General features: G+C 43.4%; 2 protein-coding genes across 5 annotated transcripts in view; one reads left to right on the top strand and one right to left on the bottom strand.

Annotated features, from left to right (window-relative positions):
- Positions 1-16282, top strand: part of Lhfpl2 (LHFPL tetraspan subfamily member 2) — a 137106-nt gene extending 120824 nt beyond the window's left edge. The window contains exon 4 of the mRNA XM_005065648.4: positions 12823-16282. Coding sequence (XP_005065705.1) covers positions 12823-13076 — 254 coding nt within the window. The 3' untranslated portion in view covers positions 13077-16282. The remainder of the gene's footprint in view (positions 1-12822) is intronic.
- A 6746-nt stretch (positions 16283-23028) lies between these two features.
- Positions 23029-27550, bottom strand: part of Scamp1 (secretory carrier membrane protein 1) — a 72977-nt gene continuing 68455 nt past the window's right edge. For all 4 annotated transcript variants that reach the window (XM_040729027.1, XM_021223264.2, XM_040729026.1 and 1 more), the window contains one exon: positions 23029-25787. In XM_040729027.1, the coding sequence (XP_040584961.1) occupies positions 25623-25787 (165 nt within the window). In that variant the 3' untranslated portion in view covers positions 23029-25622. The remainder of the gene's footprint in view (positions 25788-27550) is intronic.

Below are 27550 nucleotides of genomic sequence, written 5' to 3'. Positions count from 1 at the left end.
TTCAAGGTCAGAAAGATGAACTCACTAGGAAGAGGAGAGAAATGAAATCAGGGATCTGAGAAGCAAGAGAGCCTGACCATAATTTTACCCCCCCCCAGGAAGTCACCTACCTTATCCCAAGAAGGATTTGGTGAGCCACTCCAAATCTCACCCAAGAGGAAGGACTTAGGGAGAACTGTGGGTACATGCCAGTTTTCCTTCTTGGTGAAAGCCAGGCACTGAGGACTTTCAGCCACCAGTGAGGGACTCTTGATTTCCCTAAGTGGATAGCATCTCTGCTAGAATCAGTTTAAGGATGTTACAGATGGGGCCTGCAGAGATGACTCACAGTTAAGAGCATGAGCTACTCTGTGAGAGGACCCAATTCCATTAGCAGAACCTGCATTGGGGGCTCTGGCTCCAGGGGAATCCAACACCTCTGCTGTCTCCAAAGGCACTAGTATACAGACACACGCACACGCACACACACACATGTGTGCACACACATACTTTTAAAAGTAAGAAAGAATGCCACTAATGGATACATTTACAGATTGGCCAGCCTTTAACGATCCCTTGGTAGGAAGTAGAGAATATGTGCTATAAGGCAGGTCAGAAGTAATCATCAATCCAAGAAGATGGCATATCTGCTAAGTGCACAGATTTGTAGAGTGGGGTCGACAAGTTTCTTGAATTCCTGTTTCCTAGATGTATTAGAGAGTTATCATTCCATACACTGTACTCTAATTAAGCACAAAGATGTATAAATATATATCCTATATAAAGGGAACCAAGAACGCAGCCATATCATGAAATAAAAGACTAGTGCCAAAACATAAATAAACCAAGCAGCCACTAATGTGAGGAAGACAGAGACTGGGATGTAGCTTTTAAAGGATCTGTTGTAAAGTCCTGAGGAAAACTGTAAATGCTCTTAAAATTCAGAGACAGTGTTTGATCTGCAAGTAAAATGTGAAAATGCTTTGCCATGGCAACTACTCCATTGTAGACATAAATTATCATGGAGCCATTGGTGATCTAGGTTCAACCTGCATTGGCAAATAATGACCTAAGCATGGTTGTGAATATTTACTTGGGCAGTTGGGGCACTCTGTTTTAAGAGCTCAAGACAATGGTAGTATTCTCCTAAGCTGTGAAGCCGCTTTTTTATTTTTGATTTTTTTGAGGCAGGGTTTCTCTGTGGATCTTTGACTGTCCTGGAACTTACTCTGTAGACCAGGCTGGCCTTGAACTCACAGAGACCCACCTGCCTCTGCCTCCTTAGTGCTGGGATTAAAGGTGTGTGCCACCAATGCCCAGCTCTTTAAAGTCACTTAAAGCAATCCACATCTCTGTGCCTTAGCACAAATATGAGCTCTTTATTTAATAATATTCTTCCCAGTGGCTCACACACACACACACCCTAAAAATACACATATTAGAATTTAAAGCCAGTATTAAAATACTGCACATACTTGTAATACTAATAGTTAGGCAGGAGAATGCCAAGTTCCAGGCCAGTGTAGGTAGGCTACATACTCAGATCATGTCTAAGAGAACCAAGGGTGGGGCCTAGAGTTCATTGGTGGTAAACTTGTTTAGTATGTATAAATGGCCTCAGTTCTAGCCCCAACACTGGGAAAACAGAAAGAAAAGAAAAAGAAAAAACAGTGCCTGTCTGTGTTCACAACTCTAATTTCAAGTCAGAGTGCAGAGTGGCCGTGTTGTCATACATCTGCTGTGCTGTGGGAATTATTTAACAGCTGTACCTGGAGACCTTAGTGGGCAAGAGGTCACTCACTGTCTGGAAATTTTCACTCTATCACTTAAGAGTTTTGAGATTTTTTTAAGTGTCTTTTAGGGACAGGGGTCTGTGGCTCCTGAGAGTACATGCTTAGCATGCATGAAGCCCTGGGTTCCATCCCTAGCACTGAAAAGGAAAATAAGTATCTTTTAGCATGACACACTTTTTATTATGTATATGTGGGTGTGTCTGGGTATACATATGTGGACCATATTTGTGCAGAGGTCACAAGAGGGCATTGGATGCCCTGGAACTGGAGTCATAGGTAGTTGTGAGTTGTGTGATGTGGGTGCTGGGAACCTAATTCAGGTAAAAGCCACAACTACTCTAACCACTGACCCATCTCTCCAGCTGCAATGCAAGGTTTTCTTGAATTGTCACACAGGAGCTGTATTTCCTGACTGATGAGTGAGTCGTTGGTTAAGTACTTTGTAAAGTTCTCCTTGTTACCCTACTGCAGTTGATAAGCATGTTCTCTCTGAATGGAAATATTCCCCATCATTTGAGGGGAATAGTACGTGAAACTGGTTTGTGGGATGCATTTCTCTAGCTCGGAGTGGAAGCTGCTGTTGCTGCTAAGACTGCTGGGAAAGACCTAGGGAGGCATGGACAGAGGAGACCCCGCCTTCCTTATGCCTCGTGTCTCCACATACTCCAAGGGCATTAGATAATTCTTAATTAGTCGCTACCAGTTTTCAGTAATTACAACAGCAGCTTCCACTGATTGCCATCCAGAGAATTCCATGTCCTCCCATCCCACTGTTGACACTGGAGAATATTTTCCTTGCTAATTACTCTACCATGGGAGCGCTTTTAGAAGAAAGAGCTGGCCTACTGGATACCTCTGGGGAGATGGAGTAAGCATTACTTACAGGCCTCTTGTTATTGTTTTTAATGATTAACATCTTAAGTATTACCCAGTTCCACTTTTCCTCTCCTTTCCCTGTTATTACTATTAATCACATACCTAGCTGACAGACAGATAGTACTGTCCCACAAAGGCCAGCCAGCCATCAGCTGACAGCCCAGCTCCTCACTAGTGACCTCTGGCTGCAGCCCCTGCTTCAGTCTGTGTCGCTGTTATTGAACATCAAAACCAGGCCCTGGCCTGCCTCATCTATAAACTCTAAAAGGTTTTCCAAAGCAATGCAACTGGAGGATATTTGCAGCCAGACAGCAAGAAGACACCAGACTCAGAAGCAGCCCTCCTTCCCCCTTACCTCATAAATCACAGCTCTTCCTGTGTCCTCCCTCCCCTCCCCTCCCCTTCCCTCCCCTCCCCAACCCACTCCTCCCACTGGCTCCTCAGCAGCCTCCAGAGGACTCCTCTGAAGAACTCTTCACCCATAGCTGCTGCCTGGGAACAAGTGCCAGTGTGCCCTGCTAAAATCCCCACTAGTCCACAGCACAACAGAAAGCTGAGGCCAGTTTAGTGAGAGTCCATAGAACCAGATATATTCATGTTAAAGAATAATCCTTTCTTTTCAGGTTATGTCCTTCCCCCTTTTTATTTATTATTTCCAGTGTGTCCTCATTTGAGCAAAATAAATACACTGGCCTCCCACTAGCTGGCTGACAATTTGCTCATAACTTTTATTCAAAGCTTTGCCTCTGAATTTCTTTTAAAATTCCCCCATGCCTGCCTCTTCTTCCCAAGGCAGTAAAGAGCCAGCCTACTCAGGGCCTTGTCCTGGTGGCAGTCAGTCTCCGCTGAAGAATATTCCAGAGGCACTGCCCATGAGATGTGTACAGGTCACTCCTGTGCCTGTGCAAGGACAGATCTTAGTGGCCGGTCCAGTGGCTTGAGAGCGAGCTGTGGTCAGTTATGGTGCATCTTTGTCAGTCTTTGTAATGTCCACCCCAGAAGCGACACACGAAAATGGCCCCACCTAACAACAGGTGCTGACCCAAAGACAGCTCTTGCAGACTGCTGAATGAGTCGTGTTGACATGCAAGGTAACTCTAGAAAAAGAAAATGAAAAAGGGGGACACATACAGGTAAACAATAACCAGCACGGGGGTGCTCTTAACACCATTGTGAGTGGAACAGATGGTCCCTAATCACTAGACATAGTCTTCCTCTGCCACACATGTGCACACACATGCGCATGCACACACATGCAAGCACTCACACACACACAAGCACTCACACACACACACACTCACACACACACATACACACACACACACACACACGAGTGCACGCACATCTGCATTGCACTGCCCTAAGGCTGCTGGATGGAGGTGGTCTTTTGCCCTTGCCCGACCCCTCTGATCCCAAGCTCCTTCTATTCCTAGGGACCCCCTCCCCTGCCCTTTCTTATCCCCCATATTTGTGCCCTGTCATTTCCCCGCACAGCTTTCTCCCCACTGCTCCCCTTTGAGAGTGCCCTGGCCTCCTGCAGCAGTCAGACACAGCTAGGAAGTGTGGGTTTGTGGCTACTGTGAGACAGGCCTCTAGATAACTGAAGACCAGTTCCGTTTAACTAACTGCCCTTCTGTGTGCCTCTCAACAAAGAGCCTTTCCTGTAGCTGGGAAAGGGATTTCAGTATACAAGAAAGAGGCCAGCCAGTGGTTTGGCCCTGACACAGGCTTCCTTTTGGCCCAAACTGCCCACCTCTGGGGTTCATGTTATTGACTGAAAAAGTCTTCCTCCAACTCTCTCAAGGACTTGGCAAGAACTTCTCACAATGGCGTCATGTAACAGTGCAGTGAAATCTTACAATTCTAGTTTTCATTCATCCATTCAGTGAGCAAATACTCACTAAGCATAGATTACACATCAGATACTCTTTCAGGCAACTGGAGCACAAAATAAGTTGCAGTTCTTACCCATGTGAGACTGGCACTCAATCTGCTAGAGACAGGAAATGAGCAAATGAATAAGTGAATTACGAAAGGATGCTAAGGGTGATAGCTGTCATGGGTGAAAACAAAGTAAGCTTGCTTAAAAAGCCCAGAGTGCCCTGGAATAATAAGGAGAAACTGCATGGATCAGATGGGTCATTGGGTGGGAGTCACTGAGGAGATAAGACTAGGTAATTCCTTGGAGAGGTAATTGAGAAAAACAGTGCTCCAGTAATACCGCAAGGCTAAAACAGGTCAGCAGGGTTTCCTGAGAGACCAACTGTTCCTGGAACTAAAGTGACACCAAGGTTTATGAGCTAAGCAGGTGTAGGGATTGAACTCAAGTTTGTGCGGGTGAAGTTGGTAAGTTGAGGCACAAGAGTTCCGGTTCAGTGAGTAGGCTCATGTTTCTTATCAGATGTCCACACCTGCAGTTGGGTGTGCAGAGCTGAAGCCCAAACTTGGAGGCAGGAGCAAGGCCCATATTTGGAGCCACGGTACCACATGGTGTCTGGCGTGTAGATTTGGGGAAGGCAGCACAGGGTTCTAGAAAAGGCAAAGCAACTCCAGGAGTGGAGGACACCGGCACATGACCCACATTGTCTTGGTTTGCTCTTTAATTAGTACCAGCAGCACTTGTTGAGTCTGGTGTTTGAAGGGAACACCCCTCACAGGCTTAGGACAACTTCTGAGCCATGTCTCAGAGTGGAATGGGTTTCTGGAGGTCAGTCACCCCTTGGTTGATTTGATTCATGTTTGATGGCCACATGGGGGTGAGGAACCAGAGTGATGGCCCTCTGGTGCTGTGTGGTTGTAGGCTGAGTTGAATCAGCATAGACAGCCTGAAGCTTACTTTAGTAAGCCTACTCAAGTCCAGATCTCTGAGTCATTTACTAGATAGGAAGACACCACACAGTAGATCCCCACCACACCTCTGTGTTTTTTCTGAGACATTGGAAAGGGAATGGCTATTTGGTGGTGGTAGATGGTCTTCTGTGTTCCAAACAGTTGGTGGCTGTTTCACAGTCTAAAATAACATGAACTCTTGACCATGGTTACTTGGTGTTAACCATGACATACCCAGTATGTTTATTTATGATGAAAACCAAATTATGATGTGTCATTAGGACATTGAGTCAGTCAAGAAATATTTAAGAGCATGTGTCAACATGTGTGCAAGACAGGGAAGGTTCTTCAAGGAATAAATATATTTTTTATATATTTTATAATATACACTTTGGGGGCTGGAGCGATGGCTCAGTGGTTAAGAGCACTGGCTGCTCTTCCAGAGGACCGGAGTTCAATTCCCAGCACCCACATGGCAGCTCACAACTGTCTGTAACTCCAGTTCCAGAGGGTCTGGCATCCTCACACAGACTTATGCAGGCAAAACATCGATGAACATAAAATAAATTATATAAAAAGAAAGCTTAAAAAAAGGTGAATATAATATACACTTTATATACTCAAGCAGCTCAGAGGCACACACCAATAAGCTACACTAATTCCAGAGCGAACAGGGATGACTTACAGTTGGTAATTCGGTATGTAGCAGCTGAATAGATGGAAAAACAATGTGACAAGGGCTGAAGAGGAAGGTCCATATGGCAGTGAGGAATATAGATGTAATCTTAACAGGAAGTGGTGACATTTGGACTAAGATGATGGGGACATTTCTAGGCAGGTGTTGAGTACAGCCTTGTTTGGGGGATGGCAGCCTACATGGTCTGATCCAATTCTGGCCCGGAGAGTCTCTGTTCCAGAGTTTCTGGTCCAAGGTGCAGAAAGACTATGATAAGATTCAATGATACATGCTATAGACACACATGCACATGCTCACACACACACCATGGCCCTCGACAACGTGCCAGTGCAAGGACAAACCCACAGTGTGCATTCTGGCATCCCTTTGTACATCCTTCTCTGGGGACTTTAGGGTGCCCAGTAGCTTCACAAAAGGTCTCTGGATTATGACTTAGAGGAAGTGGTCAGTGTTCTGTCTCACTGTGGTCTGTACAGGTAGCTTTCTTTCATTCATGTTCTTAGAAAATTTACTCTACAAACAGGTATCTCTGAGGAACAGGTAATGTCACATGGAGATTCAGCTTGCATAGACAGACACTCCACAGGCAGGACTGCAGTGTCCAGGCAGAGGAAATAGCACCTGTGTAAGTAGTGGGTGATCCACAAAGAGAAGAAGGCTGGGTCTGGCTCCTTGACCTGCAGTGTAGCATCATGTGACTGGTTATCTTCAGACTCAGTGTCACAGTGCTCCTCACAGGAGACAGTGGTGACCAATGGTCAGCAGATGCCACCATCTCCTAACCCTCTTGTCTAGTGGACTGGGAGGTAGTTAGCAAGAAAGGATGAGAATTTCCTTCAGTTATGATGAAAATGGAACCTTCTAGAACACTGTCATGTTAGGTCAGGATGCAGCCCACGTCCTCTGCAGGTGAGAACTTTCCATGCTGGGTCATAGTTTTCAGGTGCTGGCCACAGTCATTCTCTCTGCCATTTCTTTCTGGCCTTGCCACAACCCAACCAGGTACCATGCTATGGTTCAAGTCAGAAGAAAGCAAGAGAGTGTTTTCCTTTGCCCTCCACAACAGCTTCAAACATACTGTGACTTGGGGATACTTGCTAGGGTCCAGAGACCCCTGCCAGGGCAGCTGCTCCCACCCTGAAGACAGCGGAAACCCGGGCTGGGCTCACTACTCTGGCTCTCGTCAGAACAGGCAAGTGTGGCATTCATGTGAGGCGCCACCAGAAGCACCAAACTTTATAGAATTTCTTGGTATAAAGGGCCTTACCTAAACCCAGAGAAATGACAGATGGGACACATACACACATACATACACACACACAGATTTGTTTTGAGACAGGGTTTCTCTGTGTAGTCCTAGCTGTTCTAGAACTCACTCTGCCAATCAGGCTACCCTCAAACTCAGAGAGATCCACCTGTCTCTGCTTCCCTGAGTACTAGGACTAAAGGTGTGTGCCACCATGCCTGGCTAATAGTTGGGATTTTAAGTGTGTGTGAGAGAGAAGGGGGGGGGGTGAGAGGAAAGAGAGGAGAGCGAGAAAATATTCATATGTGTATTGTTAGAAGTTATCTATCTGAAGGACCATTGTCCTTCAAACAGACTTAATTCTTATGGCTCTGGTGAATGCTGAGAGTAAAGGCTCACCGGCCAGAGCCTCTGGAGTGGACAGGGTGATCCCTCCCAGCGGCATGCTGAGAAGCCCAACTCAGGTTGTGCCACACCCAGCTGGCTGCCAGGCTGGCGGCTGCTGCCGCTGCACACGTTGCATGCTTCCGGGGGAAACGCCACAGCCCGCTTTCATCACCCTCCCATGTAGATTCTTCGATGGTCCTGTAGTGAAGATTCTATAGATTCGAGCCTGACACCCTCCTGTGATAAGGTTCCCTGCTGGCTTTTTGTAAATTAAGTCAACAGCAACCATGAGTCTCTCAAGTGGTCTGTAGTGCAAGGAACCACACCTGCGCTGAGGAACAGGCAGACATACTTCTGGCTGGGGCTGGCAGGCTGCAAAGGGGGGCTTTGATGCTATTGAAGGAAAGATATCTCTTGAAACTTTTCCTAACGGGAGCCCATCAGCTACATTAAGATATGTTGTACGCTTCCCAGTGAGTCTAGAACAGGGTGACAAAAGAAATGTGCATTTGATGCTTAATTGGAACACTTCAGAGCAGCCTTTGCATGGGCCTGTGTCTGGAAGAGGTGCTGTGAGCCAGCATGTAAACCATAAAAGATTCAGCAGTGATTTGCAGCTTCTCAGACCAGCCACTTAGGACCTTGAGGGAGGAATCCATCAATATTTCCTTGGTGTCTGTGGGAGGCTTCCTAAAGAACACAGTGGGTTTCTGCAGGGTTAACTGGGGTTTCTTAGTGGCCTTGGAAGCATTTAAGAACTAGGTGAGTGATGCCAGGTCTCCTCACCGAGCAAAGCTGTGTTCAGATGGAAGCTACGTTTGTGTTTGGAGAGCTCTGCAGCTGGCTTTACTCTGGCATCAACTGTTGGTCTCTGTTCCTTTTGCTTAGTGTAGACAATGTGTACCATACTTTGGTCCCATCCCCCATGTTACCTTGTTCACCTCCACTCAATTATGTAGCCCCGGCTGGCTTGGGACTCACAGCGCCACCAACCTGTGCCTCCTGAGTGTAGGAATAAAGGTGTGCCACCATGCCCAGCCTCCTTTTCCCAAACCGTGCCCACCTTCATGTCATCGGTACGTATGTCCAATTTTAATCTAGATTCCATGTGAGAAGAAAAATGGGATATTTGTATTTCCAAATCTGACTTATTTCACTTTATAATCTTCAGTTCAAGCCATTTTCCTGCAAATGGTACATTTAATTCTTCTTTATAGACATACCGCTTTTGTATCCATTCATCTGATGACATCCAGCCTGGCTACAGTGAAGAGCTTCACTGTAAACATGGGCGCACATTGTATCTGTCGTGTGCTGCTTAGACTGGTGTAACTGGGTCGTATGTAGTTGTTTCCAGTTCTTTGGCAAAACTCGCATACCGATTTCATGTTGTCAGTGCTTTACAGTCTTCCCAGAAGCTCTTCCCCAACCCTAACCAACATGAGTTGAGATAGCGTCTCAAAGTGTAGTTCTGCATTTAACTTCCCTGGTTATCCTTTGTCTTGTGTGGTGTAGATGCACATGCGTGTGCAAAGGTCAGAGGACACTGGGCGCCTACTGCACCACTCTCCAGCTCAGGGTGCCTCACTGAACCTGGAGCTAGGGTGGCAGCCACCAGGTCCAGTGGTCCTCCTGTCTCTGCCCAGATGACGCTGGGATTACAAGGGCACAGGAGCAGCCACGCCTGGCTTTTTACATGGGTGCCGGCATCCAGACTTGAGTCCTCATGCTTAAGCACTATCCTTACTCACTGGGCCATCTCTCCAGACCCTTTGAGAACTCATTTGATTATATTATCTGGTATTTAATCTTTTGAGTACCTTGTTATGATCCTCTGTCCATCGAATGACAGAAATTTTCTCCCATCTGCAGGCTGTCCTTTGCTGTGTAAGCGATTTTTAACTGAAGATAGTCCTATTAATCAATTCTTGCTGTTGGAGTTCTCAGAAAAGACTTGGCCTATGTCTTCAAGTGTTTCCTCTGATCCACTTTCAAGTAACTTTAGTACAGGGTGAGATGTCTTTTTATTCTTTTACATGTAGGTGTCCAGTTTGCACACCACATTCATTGACGAGAGTACGTTTTCTCCTGTGTTTTTGACCCCTTTGTGGAAAATCGAGTTGCTGTAGCATGCATTTATTTATGTGTCCTCTAACTCTGGTCTCTGAGCATGCTGTTTGTGTTAATCCAGCGCTGAGTGTAACTGGAAATAAGGTGCCATGGTGTCTACAGTCTTGCTCTTCCTGCTTGTGAGTCTTTTGGCTAGTTGGAGCCATTTGTATTATAGGATTACTTTTCCTCACTATGAAAAATGCTTCGAGTCTGGATGAAATTCAATTTCTAAGTGCTGAGAAGTTTCTGGTAGAAGGCTTAGGGTATTAGCATAGGACTGTATCTTTGCAAACAGGGACCACTGTAATTCTTCCTTCTCTATTTGTGTCCCCTCCCCTTATTTCTTCCTCCTGCCTTATTAATGTGTCTGAGACTTCTAGCACAATATTGAATAAAATTCTAGCAAACCTTTATCTCTATCCCAAACTTTGGAGGTAATTTCCCCATTTACTATGTTTACTAGAAGTATGTTATAGCCTTATCGAAGTGTGTTCTTTCAAGAAGTTTAGCATGAAGGGATGTTAAAGTTTGTCAAAGGCCTTTTCCAGTCGAGATGCTGTAGATTTTTGTTTCTATAACTTATGTGTTGTTTACATTTGTTGAAGCATCCACACAGATCTGGATTAATTAAATCAAGATGACCATGCTGTTGATGACTTGGGTCTGGGAATGTATTGAGAACTTTGCATCTATGTCTATCAAAGAGTTTGGTCTGTGGCTTTCATTTATGTGCATGTTCTGTCATCTAGTTTTGAAACTGGAGTGATCCTGGGTTTTAAAAATGAAACAATAGTCATTCCCTTTGTAATTTAAAGTGCTCTTCGAAGTATTCTGTAAACTATTAGGTGTTAATAGTTTGAATTTAGCAAGTCTCAAGCACAGTAAATGGGGGGGGGGATTACCTCCAAAGTTTATTGGATAAAGTTGGAATAGACCTTTATCCTCATTGAGCTTAAAGTCTCAGACACAGCAAAAAGACAAGAGGAAGAAATAAAGACGAGGTGGGGGGAGATAGAAAAGAATTACAGTGGTCCCAGTATGCAGACACAATCCTATACTAACACCAAGTCCTCTACCAGAAAATTCTCAGAACTTATAAATAGTTGAATTCCATCCAGACTCCAAAGGCATACTTCATAGACTGAGAAAAAAAATAATCCTATAATAGTTAAAGGTGTCAGTTCATCTGTAAACATCTAGAATTCAGCAGTGAATTCAGACAGTGCTGGACCCATTGTTGGGAGACTATTAGTCTCAATGCTCACAAGAGATATCTTTGCTTATATCCTCTTCATTTATTATTCTAGATTTTCCAATCTCCTAGTGACCCCTTCAATTTCCCTGGTTAACTATTACCTTATTTTTTCTTTTGGTTTGCCTTAAGGGTTTGTCAGTCTTGTTTTATTACATACTGTTTGCAGGCTTTAAAAATCACACCGGCTGTCTGGGTTTAAGATTAGTACATTTTTATGTTGAAGAATCAGGCAGGTCAGGGACTGGAACCCAGCTCATAAAGGCCAGATCTCGATTCAATCCTTACCTTACTGGTAGTCAGGGCTCCTAACAAATGAGCTGTGGTAAACTCCAGGAGCTTTTCTGCATCCACTTATATGAGCTTTGGAATTGAATTGAGAACATACTCAAGACTGCTAGTCCCCAACCAGCCTCCATCTGCAGTGGACTAGTGCATGTCCACATCTGCAGTAACCTGGCCAAGTGGGACCAAGTGTTAGTCTCTATGCAAGGAGAGTTCACTGAGAATCAGAAAGTTCTGTGACGCTTACAATTTATTTCTAAATAGGCATGGAGATACCACTCCTTAGCATACAGTACAAACAACACTTTTCATGGGTGTAGGTTAAGATACAGTCTCCATTAAGGCTCCTGTCTTGTCTATAACCAGAGGACACAAGGTTCTGGGTGAATTACTTTATACCAATGGTAGGGCAAAGTCTGCCAAATACCAGATAGTAAATATTTTGTGTTTTTGTGGGCCGCATGCTCTGAAGCAACCATTCAGCTCTGTTCTTCCATCACCAAAGCAGTCCTAGAAGTCTATAAAAAATGGGCATGAGCCGGGCGGTGGTGGCACACGCCTTTAATCCCAGCACTCGGGAAGCAGAGGCAGGCGGATCTCTGAGTTCGAGGCCGGGCTGGACAGCTTCCAAAACAATACAGAGAAACCCTGTCTCGTAAAAACAAAAACAAAAAATGGGCATGACTCTGTTGTAATAAAACTTTATTTTAGCCGGGCGTTGGTGGCGCACGCCTTTAATCCTAGCACTTGGGAGGCAGAGGCAGGCGGATCTCTGTGAGTTCTAGGCCAGCCTGGTCTACAAGAGCTAGTTCCAGGACAGCCTCCAAAGCCACAGAGAAACCCTGTCTCGAAAAAAACAAAACAAACAAACAAACAAACTTTATTTTAGGCATTTTTATTATGGTGTTTTGCTTGTATGTATGTATGTATGTGCACCACAATGCATGTCTAGTACCCATGGAGGTCAGAAGAGGGGGTGTCCTGTCCTCTAGAGCTGGTGTAAAGGACAGTAGTAGGCCACCATGTAGGTGCTAGTAGTCAAACCCAGGTCCTCTACAAGAGTACCAAGTGCTCTTAACTGCTAAGCATCTCTCCAGACCCTAAAAATTTATAAAGCCATGTTTGGTCTTAGGAAGTAACCCCTTGTGCAAAGAAACTCACTTTTCTAGAAATCACTGATAGAGTCACATTCTAAGATATACAAACTGGCTGAAAACATTTCTAGGTAAACTCCTCCTAAGCTACAGTGTCATTAGGTATGTGGGCGGGGCTTATATACAAATGATACATTCTCTATTGCAGAGCAGGTGCTGCAGGTTGTGGAGACACCAAGGGGTTTCACTTGTTTTTCTCTTCTGTCTCTCAGGTCTGTTCCTTATCCTCGGACTGATACTCTACCCTGCAGGCTGGGGCTGCCAGAAAGTCATAGACTGTGGAAGGCATGCATCTCCCTACAAACCTGGAGACTGCTCTCTGGGCTGGGCCTTTTATACGGCCACTGGGGGCACGGTCCTTACATTCATCTGTGCTGTCTTCTCTGCACAAGCAGAAATTGCAACCTCCAGTGACAAAGTCCAGGAAGAAATCGAAGAGGGGAAGAACCTGATCTGCCTCCTTTAGTCTGGAAGACACGAGTGCCACTGTTACCTTTCCTTATGACTTGGGACACAGTCTTTGTCATTTGAATCGTGAGGAACCAGTCTTGACCTACCGGAGCCATATTCTACAGCCCCAGGCCTTCGTGGGACCAGTGAGGGGCATCACCCACCGAGCAGAGTTCTCAGGCATGCAGGCTGCAGTGCAAATAATGAGAGCAGACAAGGACATGGTTTAGCCCCTCCGTCTGCCCAGGGCTCAATGGAGGATAGTGATCTGACTCAGCGATCTCTCTGGCAGTTGAGGAGAGGCCAGCCAGCCCCAGGGCGGCTTGAGGCAGGTCTCTGGTCCACAGCTGTGTGTCTGTGAACATCTCAGAATGAGGGCAGGAGGTGGTATCTTGGTTTTCTTCCAAGTTGCTTCAATTGAGACTGAAAGGAAGATTACAAACTTACTGATGACAGGTTGTATGCTGAAGGTCACAGCAAGATGCCAGGTTTTGCTTAGCAGACCAAAGGGCTCAACAGGGACAGTGTAAAAATCCTGCTGCGGACTACTCTAGCTTGAGTTCCAGGGCAAGAGGCATCCATGGAACTATCCTCAGGATTTGAGTTAAGACAATCACCCCCGGCAGTCAGGCAGATGCTCCCTGCAGCCAGCCTAAAGTAGTCCTGTCTACTTAGAGTTAGTTTTCTCATGGGTTTGGGGTTGTGCTCGGCTGCCCAGGAAAACTTCAATATTAATTCCTTCGGAGGACAGCAGCCTCCAGACCAGCTGGGGCTCCTGCAGATGTTCAGAGGGAGGGGCTGCCAGAATGTACCTTTGCAGGGTGAGCTTTTCTGTCTGGTGACGGTGTTGTATAGTCAGCTGGCTTCCGGTCCCATTGGCATGCTTTGCAGAGAAAGCAGGACCTAGCTTTGGCAACTTTTATAGCTTCTGGTGTTGAGCCTGAGAACAGACTAGGTGACACTGAACCACTGCACCAAAAATCCCATCCCCAGGGAGGCAAAAAAATTAATACAGAAGTGGGGGCTGGGCCAAGCTCACCACATCTGCCTAAGCATGCTTACAAACCCCCACTAAATACCACTATTAGAAAGGACTCAGGGCTTTTAATCCAGTTTCCATAAATTACCTATATAACCAAAGCAGCCAGAAATACCAGTCTTGCAGATAGAGACCCTCTGCAGTAGCATAGTGGAGTGGACTCATTGGGTTTTAGAGCTATGTTCCACTAAGGGCTTTGTCTTAAAAGTTAAGTACCTTCTACTGGCAAGTGGTTGCTAAGCACAACCAGATACACAACCTGATTCAGATTCTACAGCCTTGCCCCAGTGAATCACTTGGAGCATGTCAGTTTAGAACCAAGTCTTGCTTCAGAACAACTGCCTTATATAGAGATGGGCTAGGCCCACTGGGGTTTAATTATAGTTTGTTTGCCCTTTGGCCTATACCAGAAACCATCTTATCTCTCACGAAGAGAAAGGTTAGGGAAGACAGTATTGAATCAGATCTTAAGTTCAGTTTTGAACCAGTGTTCAAAATCAGCAAGGTAAAGATGCTGTGGCTTTAGAATGAGAGAGAGGCAGGAGGGCCCTAGGAAACAGAACAGATCTCCAAGAGCATGGCCACACAGCATGTGGGAAGACTCGTCCTTCTGCCAGCACAGTGACTGTATCCAACCTGGGCAATACTTGGCGTGAAATAGTTTTGTTTGACAAGAATACTTTGATTCATTTTTAGGTATTTTTACATACAAACTAGTTCCAAGCCAGGGATCCTGTATGAAAGCCCATTGCCTGTTCCTTTGGTAAGGTGGCAATGGACTATGTCAACCTGGTAACAGTCACAAATGAAAATGTGCCAGATGAAGTTACTTAACGGTGTTTTTCATTAATTTAAATTAGAGAAGGACCCCCAAAAGGGGGTAACAGATTAAATGCCACGCTATTGAAAACTACCTAGATGCTGACTTGATGGAGCAGAGAGAGAAGGACATCCAGCATTTGAGATCTTCAAACCAAGATACAGACGTTTGCAGGGAGGGAATGAAAGGCCTATCTACAATCATGCCACTGTAGAGTGAAACTTTCCTTTGGCTCTTTAAAACCATTTGTGGGCTACACCCATTTTTCTAGTAATAGAACCGTTCCTACTACAGGAAAGGTCTTTGCCTGTGTTTGTGCCCGGCCTCTCAATGAACACTAAAGCAGAGACACGTGAAATCTGTGAATTCTTTAAACCTGTGTGGTAATTCAACAGCATGACATAACTGTGGAAGGGTTTCTGTGTAGTTCTGAACATCTGTGATGTAATGAATGGTTTTTGTTAAACATGCATTCTGTAAAGTGCCATAGTCTTTATGTGTAGCATATTTAAATATATATATCACATATATACAAGTTTGTCTGAAAGATGTGCAATAACAAAAGTGTTTTGTTTGGGGAAACTGGACATGCTTCAAAACAGAGATGTTTCTGTTTTGCAAAGGAGTTAGACATATTTGCCTTCACAGCTAGTCATTAGTCCCTAACAATTTTAATGCTATGCAAACCTTATGTGAAGAAAAGACTGGTATGAAGTCATGTTTTCCTGGGTCTAAATGAAGAAAACGATCACTGTATTTATGGGAGACTCAATCCAGCAAGCCAGGCCCAGTCAGTGCTAGTCTTTTGTGTAAAATGTGAAGCTGCCATGTTGCCTTTTCTGTTAGCCTGATAACTAGTTGCTGGTATAGGCTAAAGAGCTATTTTTCATGAGCTTTTGTAGACCGTGTTCATGCTAGGCCACTATATTTAAGGGCTAGTCTCACACCTTAGCCATCAGAGTCTGGCTTATGACAGACCATTCTGTGCAATAACATGTGGCTGCTGGAAATCCCGGGCCTGCATCTGTGTTTAGGGGAGCAGAGACCCCCCAAGGCCAAAAGAATACAAGGGATGAGTGGGACTTCTGAGACTGTGGAGAAACTCCTTCTGTAGCCAACGGGGTCCTTAGGTGCTGTGAAGAAACTCAGCACCACTGGATGTTCAATAGCCACTTGAGCCAAATATAAAGTTGTACTTCCAGCTCATGGACTCAATTGGAGCCTTCCTATGTGTGCTTATCCTGTTATATTGTAAACTAATACATTCTTTGTCTAGCATTGATTAGGATTCTTTCTGTACATAGAATTTCAGTGTGCTCCCTTCCTCCTTCAGATCTGAATTAAATCAGATTTTGCAAACGCATTCTTTCGAGTTTGACTATGTTTGCTTCAATACAGTGCACATAATTTTGTCACAAAAACCAATCAGGCAAAATTTAAAGATAACTTATTGTAACACTGACATCAGGAAAATTATGCAGGCATTTTCTACTGCTGATTCTTAACTTACCCCTATACCACGGGCTGCCTTTATTTTCCTACTTGGAGGAGAAGAACTGACAATGATAGGCATCTTCATTTTAAGATAAAGCCGTCAGGTGCCAAAGTGCTGAAAGCATTTGCTAACCAAAAGGTGTGTCCTCTCTTCTCAAAATTACCCAGAAAAGCCAGTACTACAGAGCCTTAGACATCCACAGTCCCTAGAGGGGACCCTGACCAAGAAGTCAGGCCACCTGATCTATAAACTTGATAATTAAACACCATTTCCATAAACCCGTTCAACTCTGCACCTTCCCAGGAATACATACTGTCAGAATAGACCAGCAGGGCTGTTGCCCTGACCTCACTGCTGGTACACAGAAGGCATGTGCACGCTTTGGTTGCTGAGCAGAAATGACTACCACCAGGTTTCCAACTGCAGTCAAAGTTCAAAGTTAGGGCCCCAACCACTGGAGGAAATGGTTTTGAGACAAATCGTCCAGATGCTCCCAGAAAAATCAGCTTTGCTGGCACGTTTTCAGGCATTGCTACATTGTACTCAAAAGTAAACCTGCAGAGAAAGCACTAGACTTCAGTTTGAGCAGAGGCTGGGACATGGTCCCATGTGTTTGCCTTCCTCAGTCTACGTATGGAGGGGGGATGATATGTTCACATGCAGAGGGGCCAGACAAGGACATCAGGTATCTTCCTCTACTACTCTCTTACTTATTTAGGTTTTGGGTAGGCTTGCTGGCTGGCTGGCTGGCTGGGAGTTCCCAGGAACTGCCCGTCTCCATCCCCTAATGCAGGTTAGAAGCCCATGCAGTTATGCCGTTTGTATATGGGAATTCAAACATAGGTCCTCTGCGCTTGCATAGGAAGTACTCTTACCTACTGAGCCTTCTTACCAAAGCCACTCTTAAGTTTTTACAGGGAAGTGTTTTCTCACCAGATCTAGAAAACATACTCAACTTCCTCTGTTAGAGTCCCAGAAAGTTTTTATTACCCTGGGCATCCCTGAGTGGACATTGTTTCAAGTAACTCGGCTCCTTTGGGACATTGAGCTCGAATGATAGGAACATTGCAGCCAGCAGGACTCCAGAGAGCAACAGGGCAGAACCTCGCTCAGCAGTTTAGCCATTTCGTGAGGCTGGCTGTCCCCTTCTGCCCTGCTATCGTCTTCCTTTCAACTTCCTCTCCTTAACCCAGAGACTTCTGCAGTCTCTGCAAGACATGAAGTGCTAATTTTGCTTAGGCATGCACACAGGATACAGATAAAAGCACAAATAGAGGAAGTACGAACATCCAAACACGTGGCAAGGAGAATCCGTCAAATAACATGCAGCCATTAGCAGCCTTTTCCATTTTAACAGTCAAAGCCTAAAAGAGCCAATATCAACAGGCACGCAATCCCTGAAGTGCCAGTATTTGGAAGAAACCTCCAATTTACTTAGAGAAAAGCAAGGACAAATTACAGTGGGAAGAGGAAAGGCACTGGGAGGAATTCAGGGCATTAAAAGGAAAGGGGACAGCAGGGAGACCAACCAGAAGCAGGAAGGCATGGAGAGGAGTCTAGGATAGCTGCAGCATGCAGTGTGGACTCTGGGTAGGGAATAATACAGCCACCATGATGGAGGCCAGAAGAGTTGGGGACAAAAGCTACCACTGGAGACGATTTGTATATAGCTGGGAACAGACCCAACAAAAGGCAAGGTCAGAGACAGACTGGAGAGGAGAGGCAGCTTTGGCTACTGTGCACATTATGTGGCTAGCACTTCAGGAGTCATCGGAGGCCAAGAGGTAGAAGCCTTCTTACATAGGTAGATACCTGCCATCGATGAAACGTTAGGGAAGTTCTCTGCCCCAGTTAGACATCTAGGAAATACAAAGCCAAGGATCAAATACAGGTCTGACGTCAAATATCTGTGCTGCATGTCCTTCCTAATGGACAACGGAAAGGGTCAGCTGGGTGTGCTGTCTCTCCGTGGCAAACATGAGTGACATTAGCCATATCTCCACAAAGGTGGCACCTGCCCCCTCCTCCCTCTCAGGAACCTAGCAAATCCTTCATGTTTGAAGATAACATTTTAATTCAGCACATTCCTAAAGACAGACAGCAGCAATTCCGCTTTCATCATATTTCAGTGAGGGAGACCTAAGTCATGGATTATCTCGGAGCCAAGGAAAGAGACCATTAGGATCACACAAGCATAAGAAACCTAATACTTATAGATTCATCCTCAACTTTGTTCAGAACACAAATACCAAAGACTACTTACCCCAGCTGCTAAGAACAGGAGGCAGGAATTTGTCTGCTCACTGAGGTGGGAGCTCTGGTCAAGGTATGTCAAAAACGGTATTATTTTTTGTCTTGGGTAATGATCCTTTTCCAAAGGTCTGTTGTTTCTAAAGATGGACATAGGCTACCAGAAACGTGGAAGGGTGAGAGGGAGCTCAGGCTAGAGAGAAGCAACCCCTGACTGGGCAGAGGTTTGAGGACCTGGCATCGGCCCTTCCTCAGACCTTCACCACCTTTACCCGGTTACCTTGTGAGAGTTTCCCAACCCTGCACAGAAAATGGTGACAATTAGCAATTACATCACAGATTTGGTGTCAGGATTAAGGAATTTACAGAGAGCACTTCATGTAATCTCTTCTAAGTCATTGACATGGTAAGAAAACCAAGAGAATCCTGTCTTTGTAAATACTTGGAGTTTATTTTGTTTTGTTTACCTTTTTTGGACAGGGTCTCTGTGTGGCCCTGGATGTTCTGGAACTTGCTATGTAGACCAGAATGGGCTTGAAACTCAGAGATACTCCTGGTCCCTGGTTCCTCAGTGCTGGGATTTTAGAAGTCACATTTTGTGAAGGGTAGTATAAAGTGTTGGCAAAAATGATCAAATTTGACTTACTATAGAATTAGACTGGCTACTTGAGGCCAATCTCTCTTTTTCCTTTTTTTATTTTTTAGTTTTTAAGACAGGGTTTCTCTGTGTAGCCTGGCTGCCCTGGAATTAACTCTGTAGACCAGGCTGGCCTTGAGCTGCTTTCCAAGTGCTGGGATACTGGGGTCAAAGGCTTGTGCCACCACCACTATCGAGGCACTGCTTCTTTGCATCTTGTTATAATAGAGCACTCAGCTAATCATCTTTACCTTACAGCTTTCAGGTAGGGGTTAGTTCCTCTGTGGATACAGAATACATTGTTCTTACGTAGAGAAACACCACCACCCCCAGCAAATCGGGTGAGCAAGTCCGCAGGTATGGGACACCAGAATGCTTAGGACAGCAGACCTCCTGGTTACTTACACAGTCTTATGGGAATAGAAGGTTTTTGGAAAAGGAAAAACACCTAGTGTTGACTAGGATTTCCAACTGATGGAAGAATAAATTGATAAATTCTTCTGGAGAGCCATTTGGCAATTAACTTTCAGTTTGGCAATTTTTCCTAAGAACTTCGTAATAATACATTTGTTGACAAATCATTTCTAGTTTTAAAAAACCTCAAAAATCAGAATCTAAGACTATAACAAGATTTTGATGATAGCTACATGTGTTTATATAGTAAACTGGAAAAAGGCAACAAACCATTGTGTAAGTTAAGACATTGGTTCAAAGAAAAGGGAAAATAATCCAGGGTAGATCGGGGACTGAAAGTAGGAATATGGTGGATGGCTGAGCTGAGACAAGCAGCGAGGCCTCTTAGGTGAAGGAAAGCTCTGAGGCCTGTCCCGAGTTCACACAACTAGCCACCGAGCGAGTTCTCCCTCTCACTATCATCAGCTCTGTTAGTTGCTGGTTTCTTCTCCATGGCACAATACAGCGCCCCATATTCAGTTCTGCAGTGGTAGTGTCTTTCTAAATACATCTACATCGAGAATTAAGATGTGATGAGATAGACTCACCACAGTGTGCTTGCACCCTGGCTTGATGACATCCGGTACCAATGTGGTCTTCAGGGGCCCAAAGAAGTGGGGCTTTCTACAGCAGGAGACATGGCCATGAAGACGTGTGCAGGGCATGCTACAGGATGTGCAGAGAAATCTCACTGCCTAGTTTTAGGAAGAAACTTATTTTCCTAGAAAATTTAATAGAAAAAAATACAAGCCAGACCTTAATAAAGAGCTATCTGTATAAATAAAACTGAGAAATTTTCATTAGCTTCTTGTGCTCATATTGTCTGTAATTTACACTGACATGTGATAAACTTTAAATGTTACTTTTATAATCATTGGGTCAGATGTTATAATACTAAATGAGAGGAAAGTAGAACTCTGAGAATGTGCACTCATTATACTGCTTAACTCCATCTCTCTCTCTCTCTCTCTCTCTCACACACACATACACACACACACACACACACACACACACACACACAGAGAAGAATGGAAGAAAGCCCAATGAAACACTAACAGAGGCATCCCCAGGGGATGGGAGTAAGGGCTCATTTGTCTTTCAATTTATCACCTTCTCCATTTCCCAAATGTTCTATAGCCAGGATGCATGTATGGCTCTCACACCAGGGAAATGACTTAGATGTGCATGCCCACACAGTTCGGTTTCTGTGTAGGAGGCTGGGATACTGTTGGAAAAAGTACCATGATGAATAAGGGGCAGTAATTTTAATTGCTTTTTCTCTTGGACCCAAACACCTGGTTCCAACACCTAGCAACAATCACAATGGCTTCAACCATTACTTGTTTTGAGAACCATGCCCCACAAAAAAAATAACATTTAAGGAGGAATCCCAGGTCTATATTCAAATAACTAGGGCTCAAAAATAACACCAGCATGGTAGAATTCTTCAAAAACAAAAGCTGTTTTTGTAGACAAGGTAATACCCAGAATGACCTTATAAAAATATTTGTTACTTGCATTACAAGAAAATGTACTCTTTTCTAACTCTCCTGGGTAGAGGAATGACAGGCTTTAGCATGAGGTATGTTTCACTATACCAGGAAGTCATGCCAAGCCCAGAAATATCGAGCTAAAAAGCGCACAAAGTATACCGCTCCCTGCACTGTCTCCCAGCGGCTCCCACATTCCCATCTGAAAACATCCACCACTCCAGGGGAAACTGCACACTTGTCCTGCCCAGACCACAGAGCTAAGTGTTGATACCAAGTCCACAGGAGGGGAGAAACTAGAGAAGAGCCATTCCCTGTCTCCCAAGAATCTCTGAACTGGCTGTATGTGCCTGACCTAGCGCTAGGCGGTTAGTGATGACACCTGCATAGAAGGCTTTCACAGAAGGTCTTAGCTCCCTCAAAACTGTGACAAAATCCAAAATAAGGCTTTAAAAACCCACCAAAACAACATGCATATTGTTTTGCAAAATGTACCCAAAACTTCTTGCAGAACTATTTTAATTTTCCTAATCATGGAAGTACAATTTCCTAAGTCTAGTAAAGAATATTTGTAAAAATAAAATCATTTATGTGCCAACATAAAAATGAATAAAAACACTTTAAAGTAGCTCCAAAATTTAAAAAGTATTATTCTACCATAACTTGTAATACGATGTTTGAAAAACCTACCAAAGTAAGGTCTTGAGCTAGCCTCAGTTATTTTAAATTTATCATCCACTCATCTCCAAAGGACCTTGGGTCCCTTTTAGAACTTTCCTTAAGGGAAAATGAAAGGGAACACAGGAAAAGTGGGTCCTGAATGTGATTAACTGTGTAATATTGGCACAAATGTGACTAAGACAACCGAGAATCAGACATTAATATCAGTGTTCTTGAAATGGACACATTGAGTACAGAGCAGTATTCATAATTGCAGGGACTAATATCACCTGAAATCCCCACGAAGTGCAAACCACCTCCACACAGATCACAGAAAGGAGCTCCTAGTAAACTGTGAAAATGCAAACTCACTTCTTAAAATGGAAAACAGTGTTTCTTACTTTAATTCAGCATGTATTTCTCAAAATAAGATATGCTGTAAACATGACTTTAAATTCAACTTTACATTGTCTTTAGTCATCAGGTGAGAACTCCAGTACACAAAATAGGTTCATCCATGCATAAAACAGCAGCAGAAAGCATGGTCAGGGAACAGTTCAGGTTTCAGCAAATCAATTCAGTCCTGGGACAGAGGCACCCATCTGAACCCAGGAAGAAAACCTAGGCCAAAAAGCTAATGAACTTCTGAGTGTTTGCCCACCTCAAAATAGTCATCATATCTAATGGTAAAGCTCACATTCAACAACCTATAAAGGCCCAATGCAATAGAAAAATCGCCAATTTGTGTTGCTGAGGGTTTTAAACTAAATCTTTTATGCTGTGTTTAGCACATAATAAAAATCAAATGTGAGGGGGCTGAACAGCTGGCTCAGCAGTTAAGAGTACCACTCCTCTTCCAGAGGACCCAGGTTCAATTCCCAGCACCCACATGGCAGCTCACATAGGGTTTGCCTTAGACCTGAGACAATCCCTCTTCCTCCACCTCCGCAGTAACTCCAATTTCAAGAGATCTGACACCCTCATACAGACATGCATGCAGGCAGAACACCTATGCATATAATACAAATAAATCACCTAAAAAACCCAAATGTGAACTATAAGCTACAAGTATAATTTCGGCCTCTCCATTGCTAATACAGTGTTTAAAATTATGCAAACAAACATCCAGTAAACATTATTTTATTTTATGACACTCTGCATTAATACAATAAATATACAAAACTTCCAAACCACTGAAAACATGCAACATGAGAGGGACAAATGGAGGGCATTTACACAGAACCGTGACAGTTGCCATAGGGCAGTGCAGTATTACGCACCAACAAAATATGCAAACATCCCTAGAGAAATAAACTAAGCCCCTAATCACAAATCACCAAGCAATTATTTTCCAGTGTTCAGACCCTATATTTAAATAAAATAGCCACCATTTAATATCGAAAACTGAAAAGTGACATGGATGCCTGTTCTACATGAAGCTCATTTCATGGCTGTGGCACCAGGTGACGTTGGTATTAAGTAGGAAAGACTAGTCATCTTTCACCAAATGAAAATGCACTATTGACCAACTGTTGAGAGAATGGTAAACCTGCAATTTCAAGATGTTTTCACACCTGGCCCAGCCGCAGACACTACCATCATTTTAATGCTCCCTTTGTGTTTTCAAACATAATCTCTTTCAAACTTGTATGAACCCAAACAACTAGATTGAGCAACCACATTTTCCTGTTCATACATAAAAACATAATGTGCTATAACTATTCTTCGCCATTTAATAATGCTATTCTGAGGACCTCTACATAATGGAGAGGAATATTCCCATTTTTGAAGGAAAGTATTTTTTAAATCTCTGGTGTATCTTTCATTTGTACTTCAGAGACAAACAAGCATGGATTTGGAATATAAGTACTTGGTCTATATGTGTACTTTTATAGTCTTGGTGACTTCAGTGTCTATAAAATCCATACTCAATGGAGCACGACCATAGCCAGGTCTCACTGAGGCCTCAGGCTCTCAACTGCCACTGAGCTGGGTGAAAATGAAGAGGAGATTATCAGTAATCAGAAGTGTTCATAAATACAACTTCAAATTCATTTCCTGAATCTTACTTTCTTCTAAATAAAAGAATTATCTTCATTACTCAGTGAATTCCCAAGCAAATCTAACACAGCCCGTGTGGGCGAACATGTGATCCAGTATCCCACCGATCTTCTACATGAAGACCAAGAACTGTGCCCAGTCCAGTACCAAATTCCCCGACTCCAGATTTAGGGAAAAGACTAAAGTGTCTCAACCATTTAAGACCATTTTAAAGTTTTCCTGTCTTAGCAACCATCCTTGCTTAAAATCAGCTTGGATAAATCACAACATATCATTCTGCAATCTAAAACTAGTAAGACTTTCAAAATAAAACAGTCTGACTTACAAATGTTCTTGAGACATTTAATTATTATTAAAAATGATTAAAAGTTTGAACTCACATCAACCTGTGCTGCAAAGTAACAATGTCAATATGATTATATTAATAGTTAACACATTTAACTGTACTTGTACTTTCTTGCTTGGTGTGATATCTTATATGTATTTAGTCTGTCTCAAAAAGTAAAAGACAGGTACATTAAGAAATCAAGTATATTAGAATGCTAGGGTCTTTTATTTTTAATGCAACTAAAAGTAAGAGGCTAAAAGAAAAATCCCTTAAATACTGTATGTTCTTTTTATTCAAGGGGTAGGCTAGCCTTTAATACCTGTGCCAAAATCTCCCTCCCTCTCTGTCTCTGTCTCCCCCCTCCCTCTCTCTCTCCCTCCCTCCCCCTCTCTCTCCCTCTCTTTCTCTCTCTCTCTCTCTCTCTCTCTCACACACACACACACACACAGAGCTGCAAAATACAATCCCAGTTCAATTAAAAAGATTAGCCAGAAGAATATACCAAAGTTTTCATACAGTAAAATTTTACTATATGAATACTGAAATTAAGAAGTGGGGGAGGAATTATCACTATATTCTATTGCATCAATTCACTACCTTCTCTTTTGCACATTATATTAAAGTATTTATACTCCAGTAAATTTTACTTAAAAGAAACTATTACAGAAAATCATTTCTGATTCTATAAAGAGCCCCAGATCCTACCACTATAAGCAGTACAGGAACCCAAAATACTAATTCGTTTCACTTAAGAGACTTGGTACCCATGCAAGGTCAGAGATTGTTATCAAAATATCAACTAGTCTAAAAATAAAATAAAAGAAGGTAAAATATACATTATCTACTACAAAGCACAGAGGCTCTTCACTGGTGACTGAGCCTCCTAGAAAGCAAGCCAATCTAAAAACACCCAAGTCTTTCTGGCCTCGTTCCTGCAATATTAACAGAGAAAGAAAAGAAACAGTTTCATTTCCAATGTACAACCCTTAGCTGTACTGACTCCTGGAAGAAGCGCTGTGATTAGTATCGAGTGTTTTTAAATCTTAGTCATATACTCATTTCAGTGTGTCACCACTGAAATAATCTGAGGAACACCATCCCCCAAAAATATGGAGAATATTTATTTAGCAGATGGTAGTTTTCTTCTGTGAAGGGCATGGACATATTAAGAAACTATTAGGTAAAGTAATGGTTTTAGACCATGCACATGTGAATAGGAAATACCCATGCTGTGTGTATTGTGTGTTTCCAACATAAAAATATCTGTAGAATACAGTAACTGGAGAAAAAAATACAGTCGAAAGTAACAGTGCACTGTTGCAAGGCCCTCTATATCTGGTTACCCTTGAAGGCATTCTGCGCCGCACTGGTTGCTGCAGTTGAAGCTGCATTTGCAGCCGCAGTCTGGACAGTTTTGTTGGACATCACTCCTGTTGCAAACTCTTGCTGGGCCTTTTCAAAGCTAGCACCTGTTGTGCGATACAGTCCATGTACCTGCAGAGGCAGAAATAAATCAATGCGAGAGGTAAGTGGTAATCGATGCGTGCACTGCCACCTGGAAAAAAAGAAAAACCACAAAATCAGCTTTCTACCCTAGGTCCAAAATAAAGCAAGGGAGATGAACAGAGCGGAATTAACAACAGCATAGTGCTTTCAAAGAAAGTAAACCCTGCTGCTGGGCGGTGGCAGTGCACGCCTTTGATCCTAGCACTCAGGAGGCAGAGGAAGGCGAATCTCTGTTCCAGGCCAGCCTGGGCCATAGAGCGAGTTCCAGGACAGCCAGGGCTACACAGAGAAACCCTGTCTCAAAAAACAAAACAAAATGGAAAAAAAACCCTGCCACCTTTAGTATAAACAGACCACCATTTATATATAATAGGACATCCTCAGGCAGTATTTACTCTGGGAGTCACTCCTCTGAATCACATGCTTCCAAGTCCACATGACCCACAAATGAAAAGGACATCTGAAGATCAGACATTTCAGTAAGCTTTTTTTAAATTAAAGCACTTCGATAAACTTAGTTTTTAAGGTGAAAAAACTTAAACTTTTAAAATGCAAAAAGTCATTAGTAACTAGTATATTAATGCGGACATGAGTATTTATGAACAAGTCCCCAAATTCCATAGAAAAAAATGAAAACCAGATTCCCAAAAGAATACAAATTGTGTATTGTCCACTTGTCACTTCAATATTCAGCAGTTAAGGAAGGGCAATGTCTAGAGGCTCTGGCAGCTTTCTGAAACTCATGTGTGTCTAGCTAACGGACTCCGTTAGAATATCTACCATTGTAGTCTTCAAACACCACCCAGTGCTTTCTAATAGTTCACTGTAGAAACAGAGCATTTAACACAATTAGAAACAATTGGCAGGGCCAGGGGGTGGTGACATTCGCCTTTAGTCTCAGCACTCAGGAGGCAGAGGCAGGTGGATCTCTGAGTTCAGGGCCAGCCTGGTCTACAGAGTGAGTTCTAGGACAGCCAGGGCTACACAGAGAAACCTTGTTTTAAAAAGACAATGAAACAAACAGTTGAGGGAAAAACCAAACCTATCCATGAAAGCTAAGGATTTCTGCCTGTAAAGCAGCTCAGGAGATACAAATTTTTCAACACTCCAAATCTGGACTAAGAAACACCACCATGGCAGAAATCAAGGCACACTGAGCATCCAAAAACAACAATAGCCAGCTTTAGTTGTGTAAGATTTCAGGATGATGATGAGTTCTCAACAGTACATTCATTTTCATCAAAACAACTACTGCATAGCAGATTTAGCAAGGGGTGAAGGGAGGACAAGGCGGGCAAACCACTAGTCAAGGCAGGAACTGTATGCATGGACCTTCCTGTGGGCATGGACTGTCTATGAAGAGCCTGACCCCTAGTGGTGATAAACTAGGGCTGCATATTCCAACAAGGGCTCTTGTTTTCTGGTTATTTGATAATTAGTTATTAGTTTTTAAGTCAGTGTTGAAGAATCAGTTGTTCTCGGACCTCAGTTTAATCAGAGCTAGAGAAGATATGAGGATTGCTGACTGCTTCAAATTATAATTTAGTTTATATTGCCATTTACTACCCTTCAGGACATCACACGGAAAACCATCCGAGCTCCTCACTTCATGGTAAGAATGAGATAGCGCCAACTGATGGTAAACACATAAGAGTCAGCCACTAACTTTAAATAATGAGTTTAAAAATTGACTAAATATCAGAGTATGCACAAAATGCTAGTAAGTACTTTTATCCTATTTGGGAAATAAA

This window comes from Mesocricetus auratus, unplaced genomic scaffold (assembly GCF_017639785.1).
Source record: "Mesocricetus auratus isolate SY011 unplaced genomic scaffold, BCM_Maur_2.0 Super-Scaffold_100020, whole genome shotgun sequence".
Classification (NCBI taxonomy): Eukaryota; Metazoa; Chordata; class Mammalia; order Rodentia; family Cricetidae; genus Mesocricetus; species Mesocricetus auratus.
This window is presented reverse-complemented; position numbering and strand designations above follow the sequence as displayed.